Here is a 15,644-nt window from a genome sequence, read left to right as displayed (position 1 = left end):
TGTGTGTGTGTGTGTGTGTGTGTGTGCGCATGTGTCCTTCAGCACACTGCAGGAGGTGCAGGCTGAGGTCAGTTACTGCTACACAACTGTGTGTGTGTGTGTGTGTGCGCATGTGTCCTTCAGCACACTGCAGGAGGTGCGGGCTGAGGTCAGTTACTGCTACACAACTGTGTGTGTGTGTGTGTGTGTGTGTGTGTGTGTGTGTGTGTGTGCGCATGTGTCCTTCAGCACACTGCAGGTGGTGCGGGCTGAGGTCAGTTACTGCTACACAACTGTGTGTGTGTGTGTGTGCGCATGTGTCCTTCAGCACACTGCAGGTGGTGCGGGCTGAGGTCAGTTACTGCTACACAACTGTGTGTGTGTGTGTGTGCGCATGTGTCCTTCAGCACACTGCAGGAGGTGCGGGCTGAGGTCAGTGGTAGTTACAGATCTGCTGTAGTTGTTTCATCTAACTGTTTTTCCGTGTAGTCAACTACTATGACTGTTATTGTGCACTGTAATCTGTTATCCTACGATCGTTATGATCAATCCATTGGACTTGGCTACACAGCACAAACATCTCTGGGAACAGACTGCTGCTGTTCTGATCCATTCCACAGTATCCAGTACAACTGTACGTTTGTCCATAAATAAAGTCCCCCTGTGTGCAATCTAAGTATCACATGATCTGTCACATGATCTCAGTATATATACACACTTGTTCTGAAAGGCCCCAGAGTCTGCAATACCACTAAGCAAGGGGCACCACCAAGCAAGGGGCACCATGAAGACCAAGGAGCTCTCCAAACAGGTCAGGGACAAAGTTTTCGGAGAAGTATAGACCAGGTGTTGGGTTCTAAAAAAATATCTGAAACTTTGAAACATTCCACGGACCACCATTAAATCCATTATTAAAAAATGGAAAGAATATGGCACCACAACAAACCTGCCAAGTAAGGGCCGCCCTAAAGGACCTGCAAAGCTCCACAGCGGGGATTGGAGTTTCTGTCCATAGGACCACTGTAACGGCGTTCTTCGTTTGTGGAAGAAAGAGAGTCGGACCGAAATGCAGCGTGTAGGTTTCTCATGACTTTAATGAAAGAATACGTAACGATACATGAAAATACTGAGAGTACAAAACAACAAACGGAACGTGAAACTAATTACAGCCTATCTGGTGACTACAACACAGAGACAGGACAATCACCCACGAAATACAACGCGAACTCAGGCTACCTAAATACGGTTCCCAATCCGAGACAACGAGAAGCACCTGACTCTTAATTGAGAACCGCCTCAGGCAGCCAAACCTATACCACACCCCTAATCAGCCGCAATCCCAAATAATACAAACCCCAATACAAAACACAACATATAAACCCATGTCACACCCTGGCCTACCCAAACTTATAACAAAAACACAAAACACAATGACCAAGGCGTGACAGAACCACCCCCCTAAGGTGCGGACTCCCGGAAGCACCTCAAAAGCATAGGGAGGGTCCGGGTGGGCGTCTGTCCATGGTGGCGGTTCCGGCTCGGGACGTGGACCCCACTCCATAAATGTCCTTGTTCCTCTCCTTCGCGTCCTGGGATAATCCACTTTCTCCGCCGACCATGGCCTAATAGTCCTCACCCTGATCCCCACATAACTGAGGGACAGCTCGGGACAGAGGGGCAGCTCGGGACAGAGGGGCAGCTCGGGACAGAGGCAGCTCGGGCTGAGGGGAAGCCCGGAACTGAGGGGAAGCCCGGGACCGAGGGGATGCCCGGGACCGAGGGGATGCCCGGGACCGAGGGGAAGCCCGGGACCGAGAGGAATCCCAGTACTGAGAGGAAGCTCAGTACTGAGATGAAGCTCAGACAGGTAGTAGGCTCCGGTAACTCCTGGCTGGCTGGCGGAACTGGAAGAGACTGGTTGTCTGGCCGATCTAGAAGATCATGGCTGACTGGCACTTCTGGCGGATCCTGGCAGACTGGCACTTCTGGCGGATCCTGGCAGACTGGCACTTCTGGCGTATCCTGGCAGACTGGCGGCGCTGGGCAGACTGGCGGCGCTGGGCAGACTGGCGGCACTGGCGGCGCTGGGAGCACTGGCAGCGCTGGGCAGACTGGGAGCACTGGCGGCGCTGGGCAGACTGGGAGCACTGGCGGCGCTGGGCAGACGGGGAGCACTGGCTGCGCTGGGCAGACTGGGAGCACTGGCAGCGCTGGGCAGACGGGGAGCACTGGCGGCGCTGGGCAGACTAACAGCTCTGGCTGGGACCGGCACTGGCGGCAGGTGGGAGACTCCGGAGCGTAGGAGGGAAGGAAGGCTCTGGCTGTGCTGAACAGGCGGGAGACTCCGACAGCGTAGGAGGGAAGGAAGGCTCTGGCTGTGTTGAACAGGCGAGGCGCACTGAAGGCCTGGTGCGTGGTGCTGGAACTGGTGGTATTTGATCGAGGACACGCACAGGAAGCCTGGTGCGGGGAGCTGCTACCGGAGGACTGGTGTGTGGAGGTGGCTTAGGATAGACCGGACCGTGCAGGCGCACTGGAGCTCTTAAGCACCGAGCCTGCCCAAGCTTACCTGGCTCGATGCCCACTCTAGCCCGGCCAATATGAAGGGCTGGTATGTGCCGCACCTGGCTCTGCACCCGCACTGGAAACACCGTGCGCTCCATAGCATAACACGGTGCCTGCCCGGTCTCTCTAGCCCAACGGTGAGCACAGGGAGTTTGCGCAGGTCTCCTACCTGGCATAACTATTCTCCCTTCTAGCCCCCCCCAATACTTTTTGGGGGTTGCTTTACGGGCTTCCTTGCCAACCGTGTTCCCTCATATCGTCGGCTCCTATCTCCGGCTGCCTCTGCTTCTTCCTCGGGACGGCGATATTCTCCCGGCTGCGCCCAGGGTCCTTTTCCGTCTAAGATCCTCTCCCAAGACCAGAAGTCCTTATATTGCTGCTCCTCACAATTAACAGGAAGAGTAGGCTCAGGTCTGATTCCTGACTCAGCCACTCTCTCTCTGCGCTCTCCCCGTTACTTTCGGTTTTCGCTCTGCGTCGCCGTGTTTTCCTTTTTGACTCCATTAGCCTGTAGCCCTCTTCGCACTGCTGTAGGGAATCCCAGGCGGGCTCCTGCACTCGCTCTGGGTCGGCCGCCCACCTGTCGATTTCTTCCCACGTAGTATACTCCATACTTCTGCTGTCCATAACGTCGTCCTTTAGCTCCTGCCAGTTTACACGCTGCTCGGTCCGTGAGTGGTGGGTGATTCTGTAACGGCGTTCTTCGTTTGTGGAAGAAAGAGAGTCGGACCGAAATGCAGCGTGTAGGTTACTCATGACTTTAATGAAAGAATACGTAACGATACATGAAAATACTCAATAACATACAAAGCAAAACAACAAACGGAACGTGAAACTAATTACAGCCTATCTGGTGACTATAACACAGAGACAGGACAATCACCCACGAAATGCAACGCGAACTCAGGCTACCTAAATACGGTTCCCAATCCGAGACAACGAGAAGCACCTGACTCTTAATTGAGAACCGCCTCAGGCAGCCAAACCTATACCACACCCCTAATCAGCCGCAATCCCAAATAATACAAACCCCAATACAAAACACAACATATAAACCCATGTCACACCCTGGCCTACCCAAACTTATAACAAAAACACAAAATACAATGACCAAGGCGTGACAACCACTTTAAGCCGTACACGCCACAGAGCTGGGCTTTACGGAAGAGTGGTCAGAAAAAAGCCATTGCTTAACTTCTTGCGTCGAGCCATCCCGGATCCGGGATCGTGACTACAGCCTCAAGGCCATTACCATAACGCAACGTTAACTATTCATGAAAATCGCCAATGAAATGAAATAAATATGCTAGCTCTCAAGCTTAGCCTTTTGTTAACAACACTGTCATCTCAGATTTTCAAAAATATGCTTCTCAACCATAGCAAAACAAGCATTTGTGTAACAGTATTGATAGCTAGCGTAGCATTTAGCATTAGCATTTAGCGTTAGCATTCAGCAGGCAACATTTTCACAAAAACCAGAAAAGCATTCAAATAAAATCATTTACCTTTGAAGAACTTTGGATGTTTTCAATGAGGAGACTCTCAGTTAGATAGCAAATGTTCAGTTTTTCCTGAAAGATTATTTGTTTAGGAGAAATCGCTCCATTTTGTGCGTCACGTTTGGCTACCAAAAACCCCCGAAAATTCAGTCATCAAAACGCCGAACTTTTTTCCAAATTAACTCCATAATATTGACTGAAACATGGTAAACGTTGTTTAGAATCAATCCTCAAGGTGTTTTTCACATATCTCTTCGATGATATATTGTTCGTGGAAGTCTCCTCTCTCCCCTGAATCACATGGATGAATGCGTGCAGCTTGGAGATTACGCAGCAATTTCGACAAAGGACACCGGGCGGACACCTGGTAAATGTAGTCTCTTATGGCCAATCTTCCAATGATATGCCTACAAATACGTCACAATGCTGCAGACACCTTGGGCAAATGGCAGAAAGCGTAGGTTCGTTCAGGGCACATTCACAGCCATATAAGGAGACAATGGAAAACAGAGCCTCAAAAATTCTGCTCATTTCCTGTTTGAAGTTTCATCTTGGTTTCACCTGTAGCATCAGTTCTGTGGCACTCACAGATAATATCTTTGCAGTTTTGGAAACGTCAGAGTGTTTTCTTTCCAAAGCTGTCAATTATATGCATAGTCGAGCATCTTTTTGTGACAAAATATTGCGCTTAAAACGGGCACGTTTTTTTATACAATAATGAAATAGCGCCCCCATAGGTTGAAGAGGTTAAAGAAAAAAATAAGCAAACACGTTTGGTGTTCACCTGCATGTGAAGACTCCCCAAACATATGGAAGAAGCTACTCTGGTCAGATGAGACTAAAATGTTGCTTTTTTGGCCATCAAGGAAAACCCAACACCTCTCATCACCCCGAGAACACCATCCACACAGTGAAGCATGTTGGTGGCAGCATCAATCTGTGGGGATGTTTTTCATCGTCAGGGAAACTGGTCAGAATTGAAGGAATGATGGATGGGGCTAAATACAGGGAAATTCTTGAGGGAAACCTGTTTCAGTCTTCCAGATATTTGAGACGGGGACGGAGGTTCACCTTCCAGCAGGACAATGACCCTAAGCATACTGCTAAAGCAACACTTGAGTGGTTTAAGGGGAAACATTTAAATGTATTGGAATGGCCTAGTCAAAGCCCAGACCTCAATCCAATTGAGAATGTGGTATGACTTTAAGATTGCTGTACACCCATCCAACTTAAAGGAGCTGGAGCAGTTTTGCCTTGAAAAATGGTCAAACATCCCAGTGGCTAGATGTGCCAAGTTTATAGAGACATACCCCAAGAGACTTTCAGCTGTAATTGCTGCAAGTATTGACTTTCACAATCAAAAAATATTTTGCATCTTCAAAGTGGTAGGCATGTTGTGTAAATCAAATTATAAATAAAAATGTAATTATGCTAACATCAACTTATTATTATTTTAAACAGATACTCACACTGACGATGTATCTCACACAATCTCTCTCTCTCTCTTTCCCCTCTACCCCTCTCTCTCTACCCCCCTCTCTCTACCCCCTCTCTCTACCTCTCTCTCTCTACCCCCCCTCTCTCTACCCCCTCTCTCTCTACTCTCTCTCTCTCTCTCTCTACCCCTCTCTCTCTCTCTACCTCTCTCTCTCTCTCTCTACCCCTCTCTCTCTCTCTCTCTCTCTACCCCTCTCTCTCTCTCTCTACCCCTCTCTCTCTCCCTCTCTACCCCTCTCTCCCCTCTCTCTCTACCTCTCTCTCTCTCTCTCTCTCTCTACCCCTCTCTCTCTCTCTACCTCTCTCTCTCTCTCTCTCTCTCTCTCTACCCCTCTCTCTCTTCTCTCTCTACCCCTCTCTCTCTCTCTCTACCCCTCTCTCTCCTCTCTCCTCTCTCCAGGTGGGTAAGATCGGTGTGTTCAGCTGTGGTCCTCCTGGTCTCACTAAGAACGTAGAGAAGGGCTGCCAACAGATGAACAAGAGAGACCAAGCTCATTTCATACATCACTATGAAAACTTCTAAACTTGTCCAACACTACTAGGGATTTCTGCCCTTACCAGGGACATACTAGGGGTTACAATACACACAACACATGTTACTATGGGAAATAAGAATATAATAATAATATAATAATAATTACCGTGGGTATCTATGTCTTTCTTAACGTTGTTTTTTTGTACCGTGCATCTGAAAGTAACAGGATGTGTGTATATATATATATATATATATCTTCTAAATGTAAAGTTGCTACACTACTGTACAACAAAACAGCACTGCTCGGGATTTCTGTCCCTCAAGCAGAGATGGAGAATGCTATATACACACAACATTGGGATACCATTTTTTAGAAAGAACAGTTTATGATTCATTCAGACTAGATTTATGATTTACAAATGATTTACAGTGAAAATAAAAGTTGTAATTCAACAATATAATACAATTAAATATGTTTCTCTTTCAAGACTGCATCAATATGAACTCGTTTTTATTAAATCACATACTGTTTCTTACATGTAATACAGCTATGCTTTCGTTTTACGACACTTACTCTACAGAAGAAGTCGTTTTACGTTCCTTACTCTACAGAAGAAGTCGTTTTACGACACTTACTCTACAGAAGAAGTCGTTTTACGACCCTTACTCTATAGAATAAGTCGTTTTACGTTCCTTACTCTACAGAAGAAGTCGTTTTACGACCCTTACTCTATAGAAGAAGTCGTTTTACGACCCTTACTCTATAGAAGAAGTCGTTTTACGTCCCTTACTCTATAGAAGAAGTCGTTTTACGTCCCTTACTCTATAGAAGAAGTCGTTTTAGGACCCTTACTCTATAGAAGAAGTCGTTTTACGACACTTACTCTATAGAAGAAGTCGTTTTACGTCCCTTACTCTATAGAAGAAGTCGTTTTAGGACCCTTACCCTATAGAAGAAGTCGTTTTACGACCCTTACTCTACAGAAGAAGTCGTTTTACGACCCTTACTCTATAGAAGAAGTCGTTTTACGACCCTTACTCTATAGAAGAAGTCGTTTTACGACCCTTACTCTATAGAAGAAGTCGTTTTACGACCCTTACTCTATAGAACAAGTCGTTTTACGTCCCTTACTCTATAGAAGAAGTCGTTTTACGTCCCTTACTCTATAGAAGAAGTCGTTTTACGACACTTACTCTATAGAAGAAGTCGTTTTACGTCCCTTACTCTATAGAAGAAGTCGTTTTAGGACCCTTACTCTATAGAAGAAGTCGTTTTACGACCCTTACTCTACAGAAGAAGTCGTTTTACGACCCTTACTCTACAGAAGAAGTCGTTTTACGACCCTTACTCTACAGAAGAAGTTGTTTTACGACCCTTACTCTACAGAAGAAGTCGTTTGAATAGCTGATCAGCTGACTAGTACAGGTGTGAAGAAAGAAAGCGTGTCTGTTATCTACTTCTAGCCAGCTGATTATTACACAGCACAAACTCAATGTTATCAGGTCAGCCGTTTCAATAGACATGAATTATTCTTAAGGAGAACTAGTGTATCTGCCACAAGAGATTTCATCATATCTTGGGATTAGATATGGTAATACAAGTGGTACGGTAAGTGAAGGGACTTGTGCCAGGAGTTGGCAGTGCCAGTCATGTGGGTGTTCCCTTCAGAATACCAGGAATGCTAGACAGTGGGGGTGGACGCTTGGTAGTCCTTGTGGTCAGGAACACACAGCTTCTGAGTCCATAGACTCACACTCTCTCTCTCTCTCTCTCTCTCTCTCTATGCTGCACACACACACACCTATGATCCACATGTTCTCGCCAAGTTGTCCCATGCATCCACCTTCTTTCGTGTTGGATAAAGATAAATCAAATCAAATTTATTTATAAAAAGCCCTTCGTACATCAAATCAAATCAAATGTATTTATAAAGCCCTTCGTACATCAGCTGATATCTCAAAGTGCTGTACAGAAACCCAGCCTAAAACCCCAAACAGCAAGCAATGCAGGTGTAGAAGCACGGTGGCTATGAAAAAACTCCCTAGAAAGGCCAGAACCTAGGAAGAAACCTAGAGAGGAACCAGGCTATGAGGGGTGGCCAGTCCTCTTCTGGCTGTGCCGGGTGGAGATTATAACAGAACATGGCCAAGATGTTCAAATGTTCATAAATGACCAGCATGGTCAAATAATAATAATCACAGGCTGAACAGTTGAAACTGGAGTAGACAGAACCATCACACGTGTTGGCTAAAGAGCAGACATAACCATCACACCTGTTGGCTAAAGAGCAGACATAACCATCACACCTGTTGGCTAAAGAGCAGACAGAACCATCACACCTGTTGGCTAAAGAGCAGACAGAACCATCACACGTGTTGGCTAAAGAGCAGACATAACCATCACACCTGTTGGCTAAAGAGCAGACAGAACCATCACACGTGTTGGCTAAAGAGCAGACAGAACCATCACACCTGTTGGCTAAAGAGCAGACAGAACCATCACACCTGTTGGCTAAAGAGCAGACAGAACCATCACACCTGTTGGCTAAAGAGCAGACAGAACCATCACACCTGTTGGCTAAAGAGCAGACAGAACCATCACACCTGTTGGCTAAAGAGCAGACAGAACCATCACACCTGTTGGCTAAAGAGCAGACAGAACCATCACACGTGTTGGCTAAAGAGCAGACGGAACCATCACACCTGTTGGCTAAAGAGCAGACAGAACCATCACACCTGTTGGCTAAAGAGCAGACAGAACCATCACACCTGTTGGCTAAAGAGCAGACAGAACCATCACACCTGTTGGCTAAAGAGCAGACAGAACCATCACACCTGTTGGCTAAAGAGCAGACAGAACCATCACACCTGTTGGCTAAAGAGCAGACAGAACCATCACACCTGTTGGCTAAAGAGCAGACAGAACCATCACACCTGTTGGCTAAAGAGCAGACAGAACCATCACACCTGTTGGCTAAAGAGCAGACAGAACCATCACACCTGTTGGCTAAAGAGCAGACAGAACCATCACACCTGTTGGCTAAAGAGCAGACAGAACCATCACACCTGTTGGCTAAAGAGCAGACAGAACCATCACACCTGTTGGCTAAAGAGCAGACATAACCATCACACCTGTTGGCTAAAGAGCAGACATAACCATCACACCTGTTGGCTAAAGAGCAGACAGAACCATCACACGTGTTGGCTAAAGAGCAGACAGAACCATCACACGTGTTGGCTAAAGAGCAGACAGAACCATCACACGTGTTGGCTAAAGAGCAGACAGAACCATCACACCTGTTGGCTAAAGAGCAGACAGAACCATCACACCTGTTGGCTAAAGAGCAGACAGAACCATCACACCTGTTGGCTAAAGAGCGTGCCACCTCACACCTTGGACATACTGTTAGTGTACTGCAGATTTTCCAAAGCTTCAGACAGACACCCTGAGGACACAGAGTAGGAAGCAAGGTGGTGTGGCTGTAGATAGACACCCTGAGGACACAGAGTAGGAAGCAAGGTGGTGTGGCTGTAGATAGACACCCTGAGGACACAGAGTAGGAAGCAAGGTGGTGTGGCTGTAGATAGACACCCTGAGGACACAGAGTAGGAAGCAAGGTGGTGTGGCTGTAGATAGACACCCTGAGGACACAGAGTAGGAAGCAAGGTGGTGTGGCTGTAGACAGACACCCTGAGGACACAGAGTAGGAAGCAAGGTGGTGTGGCTGTAGATAGACACCCTGAGGACACAGAGTAGGAAGCAAGGTGTTGTGGCTGTAGACAGACACCCTGAGGACACAGAGTAGGAAGCAAGGTGGTGTGGCTGTAGATAGACACCCTGAGGACACAGAGTAGGAAGCAAGGTGGTGAGGCTGTAGACAGACACCCTGAGGACACAGAGTAGGAAGCAAGGTGGTGTGGCTGTAGATAGACACCCTGAGGACACAGAGTAGGAAGCAAGGTGTTGTGGCTGTAGATAGACACCCTGAGGACATATACACCACTTAGCACACGCTTTTATCCAAAAGTCATACATGCTTGTGTGCACTTGAATCCCCAGAATTAGGGCAGACACCTTCTGGTAAAACACTTTGTTACACTATGAGGAAAGCGCCAGTAATCTTTTCGTATCTTGACATGACTAATCAAAAGACAATTATTCTTTTGACTTTGTTTGCTCTTTTGAGAGGTTGTAGATATCACGCTTCTTACTGGAACGACACCTTGTTTCCTACTTTGTGTGCGTCCTCAGTGGGGCGTCTTTTTGGGGTTACTCTACATCTTGTCGAACATCTCGTTCCAAAATCGAATCAAATCAAATTTTAAAAATACAAAATGTTATTTGTCACATGCGCCTGAATACAACAGGTGTAGTAGACCTTACAGTGAAGTGCTGAATATAACAGGTGTAGTAGACCTTACAGTGAAATGCTGAATACAACAGGTGTAGTAGACCTCACAGTGAAATGCTGAATGCAACAGGTATAGTAGACCTTACAGTGAAATGTTGAATACAACAGGTGTAGTAGACCTTACAGTGAAATGCTGAATACAACAGGTGTAGTAGACCTCACAGTGAAATGCTAAATACAACAGGTGTAGTAGACCTTACAGTGAAGTGCTGAATATAACAGGTGTAGTAGACCTCACAGTGAAATGCTGAATACAACAGGTGTAGTAGACCTTACAGTGAAATGCTGAATACAACAGGTGTAGTAGACCTCACAGTGAAATGCTGAATACAACAGGTGTAGTAGACCTTACAGTGAAATGCTGAATACAACAGGTGTAGTAGACCTTACAGTGAAATGCTGAATACAACAGGTGTAGTAGACCTTACAGTGAAGTGCTGAATATAACAGGTGTAGTAGACCTTACAGTGAAATGCTGAATACAACAGGTGTAGTAGACCTTACAGTGAAATGCTGAATACAACAGGTGTAGTAGACCTTACAGTGAAATGCTGAATACAACAGGTGTAGTAGACCTTACAGTGAAATGATGAATACAACAGGTGTAGTAGACCTTACAGTGAAATGCTGAATACAACAGGTGTAGTAGACCTTACAGTGAAATGCTGAATACAACAGGTGTAGTAGACCTCACAGTGAAATGCTTACTTACGAAGCCTTTAACCAACAATACAGTTTAAAAACATATGAATAATAATTAGAAATAAAATTAACAAATATTTAAAGAGCAGCAGTAAAATAACAATAGACAGACTATATACAGGGGGTACCGGTACAGAGTCAATGTGGAGGCTATATACAGGGGGTACCGGTACAGAGTCAATGTGTGGTGGGGGCACCGGTTAGTCGAGGTAATTGAGGTAATATGTACCTGTAGGTTTTTTAAAATATTTTTTTTATTTCACCTTTATTTAACCAGGTAGGCTAGTTGAGAACAAGTTCTCATTTGCAACTGCGACCTGGCCAAGATAAAGCATAGCAGTGTGAACAGACAACACAGAGTTACACATGGAGTAAACAATTAACAAGTCAATAACACAGTAGAAAAAAGGGGAGTCTATATACAATGTGTGCAAAAGGCATGAGGAGGTAGGCGAATAATACAATTTTGCAGATTAACACTGGGGTGATAAATGATCAGATGGTCATGTACAGGTAGAGATATTGGTGTGCAAAAGAGCAGAAAAGTAAATAAATAAATAAAAAAACAGTATAAAAACAGTATGGGAATGAGGTAGGTGAAAATGGGTGGGCTATTTACCAATAGACTATGTACAGCTGCAGCGATCGGTTAGCTGCTCAGATAGCTGATGTTTGAAGTTGGTGAGGGAGATAAAAGTCTCCAACTTCAGCGATTTTTGCAGTTCGTTCCAGTCACAGGCAGCAGAGTACTGGAACGAAAGGCGGCCAAATGAGGTGTTGGCTTTAGGGATGATCAGTGAGATACACCTGCTGGAGCGCGTGCTACGGATGGGTGTTGCCATCGTGACCAGTGAACTGAGATAAGGCGGAGCTTTACCTAGCATGGACTTGTAGATGACCTGGAGCCAGTGGGTCTGGCGACGAATATGTAGCGAAGGCCAGCCGACTAGAGCATACAAGTCGCAGTGGTGGGTGGTATAAGGTGCTTTGGTGACAAAACGGATGGCACTGTGATAGACTGCATCCAGTTTGCTGAGTAGTGTTGGAAGCCATTTTGTAGATGACATCGCCGAAGTCGAGGATCGGTAGGATAGTCAGTTTTACTAGGGTAAGCTTGGCGGCGTGAGTGAAGGAGGCTTTGTTGCGGAATAGAAAGCCGACTCTTGATTTGATTTTCGATTGGAGATGTTTGATGTGAGTCTGGAAGGAGAGTTTGCAGTCTAGCCAGACACCTAGGTACTTATAGATGTCCACATATTCAAGGTCGGAACCATCCAGGGTGGTGATGCTAGTCGGGCATGCGGGTGCAGGCAGCGATCGGTTGAAAAGCATGCATTTGGTTTTACTCGCGTTTAAGAGCAGTTGGAGGCCACGGAAGGAGTGCTGTATGGCATTGAAGCTCGTTTGGAGGTTAGATAGCACAGTGTCCAATGACGGGCCGAAAGTATATAGAATGGTGTCGTCTGCGTAGAGGTGGATCAGGGAATCGCCCGCAGCAAGAGCAACATCATTGATATATACAGAGAAAAGAGTCGGCCCGAGAATTGAACCCTGTGGCACCCCCATAGAGACTGCCAGAGGACCGGACAGCATGCCCTCCGATTTGACACACTGAACTCTGTCTGCAAAGTAATTGGTGAACCAGGCAAGGCACTCATCCGAGAAACCGAGGCTATTGAGTCTGCCGATAAGAATATGGTGATTGACAGAGTCGAAAGCCTTGGCGAGGTCGATGAAGACGGCTGCACAGTACTGTCTTTTATCGATGGCGGTTATGATATCGTTTAGTACCTTGAGCGTGGCTGAGGTGCACCCGTGACCGGCTCGGAAACCAGATTGCACAGCGGAGAAGGTACGGTGGGATTCGAGATGGTCAGTGACCTGTTTGTTGACTTTGCTTTCGAAGACCTTAGATAGGCAGGGCAGGATGGATATAGGTCTATAGCAGTTTGGGTCCAGGGTGTCTCCCCTTTGAAGAGGGGATGACTGCGGCAGCTTTCAATCCTTGGGGATCTCAGACGATATGAAAGAAAGGTTGAACAGGCTGGTAATAGGGGTTGCGACAATGGCGGCAGATAGTTTCAGAAAAAGAGGGTCCAGATTGTCAGGCCCAGCTGATTTGTACGGGTCTAGGTTTTGCAGCTCTTTCAGAACATCTGCTATCTGGATTTGGGTAAAGGAGAACCTGGAGAGGCTTGGGCGAGGAGCTGCGGGGGGCGGAGCTGTTGGCCGAGGTTGGAGTAGCCAGGCGGAAGGCATGGCCAGCCGTTGAGAAGTGCTTATTGAAGCTTTCGATAATCGTGGATTTATCGGTGGAGACCGTGTTACCTAGCCTCAGTGCAGTGGGCAGCTGGGAGGAGGTGCTCTTGTTCTCCATGGACTTCACAGTGTCCCAGAACTTTTTGGAGTTGGAGCTACAGGATGCAAACTTCTGCCTGAAGAAGCTGGCCTTAGCTTTCCTGACTGACTGCGTGTATTGGTTCCTGACTTCCCTGAACAGTTGCATATCACGGGGCTATTCGATGCTATTGCAGTCCGCCACAGGATGTTTTTGTGCTGGTCGAGGGCAGTCAGGTCTGGAGTGAACCAAGGGCTGTATCTGTTCTTGGTTCTGCATTTTTTGAACGGAGCATGCTTATCTAAAATGGTGAGGAAGTTACTTTTAAAGAATGACCAGGCATCCTCAACTGACGGGATGAGGTCAATGTCCTTCCAGGATACCCGGGCCAGGTCGATTAGAAAGGCCTGCTCACAGAGGTGTTTTAGGGAGCGTTTGACAGTGATGAGGGGTGGTCGTTTGACTGCGGCTCCGTGGCGGATACAGGCAATGAGACAGTGATCGCTGAGATCCTGGTTGAAGACAGCGGAGGTGTATTTGGAGGGCCAGTTGGTCAGGATGACGTCTATGAGGGTGCCCTTGTTTACAGAGTTAGGGTTGTACCTGGTGGGTTCCTTGATGACTTGAGTTTGATTGAGGGCATCTAGCTTAGATTGTAGGACTGCCGGGGTGTTAAGCATATCCCAGTTTAGGTCACCTAACAGAACAAACTCTGAAGCTAGATGGGGGGCGATCAATTCACAAATGGTGTCCAGGGCACAGCTGGGAGCTGAGGGTGGTCTGTAGCAGGCGGCAACAGTGAGAGACTTATTTCTGGAGAGGGTAATTTTCAAAATTAGTAGTTCGAACTGTTTGGGTATGGACCTGGAAAGTATGACATTACTTTGCAGGCTATCTCTGCAGTAGACTGCAACTCCGCCCCCTTTGGTAGTTCTATCTTGACGGAAGATGTTATAGTTGGGTATGGAAATCTCTGAATTTTTGGTGGCCTTCCTGAGCCAGGATTCAGACACGGCAAGGACATTCGGGTTAGCAGAGTGTGCTAAAGCAGTGAGTAAAACAAACTTAGGGAGGAGGCTTCTGATGTTGACATGCATAAAACCAAGGCTTTTTCGATCACAGAAGTCAACAAATGAGGGTACCTGGGGACATGCAGGGCCTGGGTTTACCTCCACATCACCCGCGGAACAGAGAAGGAGTAGTATGAGGGTGCGGCTAAAGGCTATCAAAACTGGTCGCCTAGAGCGTTGGGGGCAGAGGATAAGAGGAGCAGGTTTCTGGGCATGGTAGAATATATTCAGGGCATAATGCGCAGACAGGGGTATGGTGGGGTGCGGGTACAGCGGAGGTAGGCCCAGGCACTGGGTGATGATGAGAGAGGTTGTATCTCTGGACATGCTGGTTGTAATGGGTGAGGTCACCGCATGTGTGGGAGGTGGGACAAAGGAGGTAACAGGGGTATGCAGAGTGGGTCTAGGGGCTCCATTGTGAACTAAAACAATGATAACTAACCTGAACAACAGTATACAAGGCATATTGACATCTGAGAGAGACATACAGCGAGGCATACAGTAATCACAGGTGTTGAATTTGGAAAGCTAGCTAAAAACAGTAGGCAAGGCTAATCCGCTAGCACAACAAACAGCAGGTAAAATGGCGTTGACTAGGCAACGGGGCCGACAGGTAAGACAAACAAGCAGAAAGGAGTACCGTGATTAATGGACAGTCCAGCGTGCGTCAGCTATGTAGCCAAGAGATCAGTGTCCAGGGGGCAGCGGTGGATGGGCAGGGGGGCTGGGCTGGCGAGTGTTATCCAGGTTTTTAAAAACTAACAATGACTAAATAGCTTGTAGCTAGTTAGCTGGTTAGCGTCTGGAGGTTCTTGAGTGTGTCATAAAAATAAAAATAAGAGTAAAAGTAATAGCGATTCCGTATCACATTGGGTGAGGCAGGTTTCCGGAAGATATAAACAAATTAAAAATCAAAAAGAGATAGAAAGTAAATGGGGTCAGAGAGTGATTGGGACGCGGTGGTTCAGACGGTTAGCAGGCCTGTGCTAACAAGCTAACAGTTCGTAGGCCCGAGCTAGACAAGGTAGCAGTTAGCGGACCGGAGCTTGACAAGCTAGCCGTTAGCAGGCCGAATTAGCAAGCAGGGAGATAGCGAGGGCTAGAGAG

The 15,644-nt window shown here is 46.9% G+C and overlaps 2 protein-coding genes across 5 annotated transcripts in view; both read left to right on the top strand.

Annotated features, from left to right (window-relative positions):
* Window positions 1–6,507, top strand: part of LOC115125986 (dual oxidase 2-like) — a 50,191-nt gene extending 43,684 nt beyond the window's left edge. For all 4 annotated transcript variants that reach the window (XM_065022272.1, XM_065022271.1, XM_065022270.1 and 1 more), the window contains one exon: window positions 5,941–6,507. In XM_065022272.1, the coding sequence (XP_064878344.1) occupies window positions 5,941–6,063 (123 nt within the window). In that variant the 3' untranslated portion in view covers window positions 6,064–6,507. The remainder of the gene's footprint in view (window positions 1–5,940) is intronic.
* Window positions 6,508–7,508: 1,001 nt separating this feature from the next.
* Window positions 7,509–9,138, top strand: LOC135573447 (uncharacterized). Its single transcript, XM_065022780.1, has 2 exons — window positions 7,509–7,518; window positions 8,435–9,138. The coding sequence occupies exons 1-2, from the start codon at window positions 7,509–7,511 to the stop codon at window positions 9,136–9,138; spliced, it is 714 nt and encodes a 237-aa protein (XP_064878852.1).
* Window positions 9,139–15,644: the final 6,506 nt, after the last annotated feature.

This window comes from Oncorhynchus nerka, linkage group LG9a, assembly GCF_034236695.1.
Source record: "Oncorhynchus nerka isolate Pitt River linkage group LG9a, Oner_Uvic_2.0, whole genome shotgun sequence".
In the NCBI taxonomy this organism is placed as follows: Eukaryota; Metazoa; Chordata; class Actinopteri; order Salmoniformes; family Salmonidae; genus Oncorhynchus; species Oncorhynchus nerka.
The sequence above is the reverse complement of the archived record's forward strand: the minus strand, read 5'-3'. Positions and strand labels throughout refer to the sequence as shown.